Raw genomic sequence first — 2,456 nt, forward strand, 5'->3', positions numbered from 1 at the left:
ATTTGCAGTTTTTGGTTCCCATTCTTCATTCCTCGTTTTTCCATTCCCATTCTTATCATAATATGCTATTACCAATCCGTTATTATAGTGGGGGTACAATAGGGCGGAGTCACTGGTCACATGACCTTCAGCTGGAGGGAGTATACACTGTATGGGGTAACTAGTGCTAGAGTGGGTGTGGCTTCAGGACATGTCGTCCTGTTTTATATTCAACGGTTTAGTTTTTCTCATACTAATAATACAAACATTGCTAGACTCCTCCCAGTCTCCGCCCACTCCTTTACCAAGCCACGCCCCTCTACTAGGCATGTACCAATTGTTGTCTGAAACCAGTTTGACTAGTTTGTCGTGCTCCTTCGGTTGCTTAGAAACCACACCCAGTGAGAGGCCACACCCCTCGTTAAGATTCATCCTATCAATGTTCCTCATTAGTCTATTGCATCGCTTAGCAACAAAACGGCTGACAAAAGGTCTGACGTATTTTGCTCCTTTTCTCGTCTTGTCAGTCCACCGTACCTCCCTCTCTCTAGCTCCTCCTCTTGGCTGATGGGCGGGTTCTGGAGCCGCTGGCTGGGCGGGGCCCTCTTGGTCAACTTTTTATGGAAATTTTTAGAATAATGTGAGGAGAACATGGCAAAATAAATCCCTAAATCAACGGCAATGATGTGGTGGGTTTTAGTGGAGACACAGAGTTTCATTAAATCAGGAGAGACTGAGATCTTATGAAATGAAGACCGGGACAGGGTTTGTAGGAGAGAGGGACCATCTACACATGAGAAGAATTGATAGGAGGTATTTTAATTTTAAAATGTATTTTAATTTTAATTTTATTATAAAATTGTAAATATTTACCTGGAGTGTTATAGCTAAACATTCTACAGTATTCCAGTGGATGAATGGCAGCAATGATCATAGCAATAGAGACACTGTAGACCACTGGATAATAATGAAGTTAAGGATCATAATTGTACATTATTAATGATTAATGTACATGTAGTACATGTAGTCATGTACATAGCTCAGGGAGAGAAATAAAAAGAAGAAAAAAAAGGATAGAGAAAGAAAGAAGTACGTGTTTATAAACATTGGGTATTTTTCAGAGTTTGGCCTTTGTCCATAACTTAAAAACTTTAAGTTGGAATCAGCTCAAACTTCCTACACGGCAAAAAACATTATGTATTAGAAAATGTAATAAAAATTTGGAGACAATTTTTGGACAAAACCTAAGGCTAAGAAATGTGTACAGGGCATTAATTAGGATACATACAATCCCGTCCTTAGTGAGAGTGAACAGTAGCGGCCAATTAAAAATAATGTCTTTCAACTTCCCAACATATTGTGGAAGAGCATCATCATACTGGAAGGACTCCATGAAGACTAAAGCGAGGCCATTAGATTATTGCTGGAATGAGAAGGAGGTGTTTAAAGAACTGTCATTAGCTAATGGAATGGCATCACCTTTATGAGAACCATACTGTTAGTGTATCAAGACTGGAGCCTATTGAGAGGAGAATAATTAATAACTATTAATGAAGCACTATGGTGCAATGGACTCGCCCATTGGAATTCACCTGAGTGATATGTGTTACTTGTACTGTGATATTTTAAGCAATTTGAAAAAAAATTATTATTGACTGCATAGTTATAATGATAATTAAAATAAACTAAGGGTGTGGTCAAGAACTAGCTAAATCATGGCACATGGGTAGGAGAAAGAAGAAAAGCTGAAATTTATTTTAGCATCTGAAGCTCTATTCAAGGAAAAAGTTGGCACAAAAAATTTTCCTAGACATTTAAAAGACACTGAGTGAGTTTGGTTGCTCCTGATTTCCCTAGTGACGTCTGAAAAATTTTCAAAGAGGCTAAATCACAAACTTTGAGCAACTGTAACTCACAAACAACGAAGTTAGGACAAAATCGTTCTTTTAGTTTTTTGTTAGATGGGATTTTCTACCTCTGAAGCAAATCTCGGCCCTGTAGAGTGAAACACGAGCTCTCACTTGGAGAGAGGTCCCCTGGTTTAGCAGTTCACAGCTTTTGGTGCCACGGGATGCTACAAGAGCATAACTAGATGAAAGAAAGCAACTTTATCTGTTGCTATATAGCTCTAGATTGCTCAGACAAAAAGGTATATTTTTTACAAATCAATTAAACTGTGTGGACAGAATGACAGAATGACAACCCGACTGCTTAGTACCCGCCTACGCAAGCAAGGCGAGTCCAATAACAAAATATGTATTGATGGAGAGGAACTTGAAAATTCGTAAAAAATCCAAATTTAACCGGTATTAGCTCAAACTTTCTATGACACATAAGAACACGTATATGCATCAGAAAAAATTATTAAAATGCTGAAATCTCTCCTTTTAATTATGACTAATAGAACAGGGACTTTGGCCCCATCGGAACATTGATTTATGATTGGAATCGGTTCAGACTTTCTATGCAACATAAGT

At 38.1% G+C, this 2,456-nt stretch overlaps 1 protein-coding gene across 1 annotated transcript; it reads right to left on the reverse strand.

Moving 5' to 3' along the window:
• Positions 1-428: 428 nt before the first annotated feature.
• Positions 429-1,387, reverse strand: LOC109586717 (uncharacterized). The gene is made up of 3 exons (XM_020002926.1): positions 1,264-1,387; positions 853-936; positions 429-766 (listed from the first exon to the last, which is right to left on the reverse strand). Exons 1-3 carry the CDS (start codon positions 1,370-1,372, stop codon positions 429-431), a joined length of 531 nt encoding a protein of 176 aa, XP_019858485.1. The 5' UTR covers positions 1,373-1,387.
• Positions 1,388-2,456: the final 1,069 nt, after the last annotated feature.

This window comes from Amphimedon queenslandica, unplaced genomic scaffold, assembly GCF_000090795.2.
Source record: "Amphimedon queenslandica unplaced genomic scaffold, v1.1 AMPQUscaffold_12800, whole genome shotgun sequence".
Classification (NCBI taxonomy): Eukaryota; Metazoa; Porifera; class Demospongiae; order Haplosclerida; family Niphatidae; genus Amphimedon; species Amphimedon queenslandica.

What these genes read in the sequence shown, in the direction of transcription:
- LOC109586717 (XM_020002926.1), bottom strand. Translation starts at nt 1,372, where the DNA reads ATGGAGTCCTTCCAGTATGATGATGCTCTTCCACAATATGTTGGGAAG. An exon ending in CACTAAGGACGGGATTGTAT is followed by an intron (nt 937 to 1,263) that starts GTATCCTAATTA and finishes ATTATTATCCAG; the next exon opens with TGGTCTACAGTGTCTCTATT. An exon ending in GTTTAGCTATAACACTCCAG is followed by an intron (nt 767 to 852) that starts GTAAATATTTAC and finishes TCTCATGTGTAG; the next exon opens with ATGGTCCCTCTCTCCTACAA.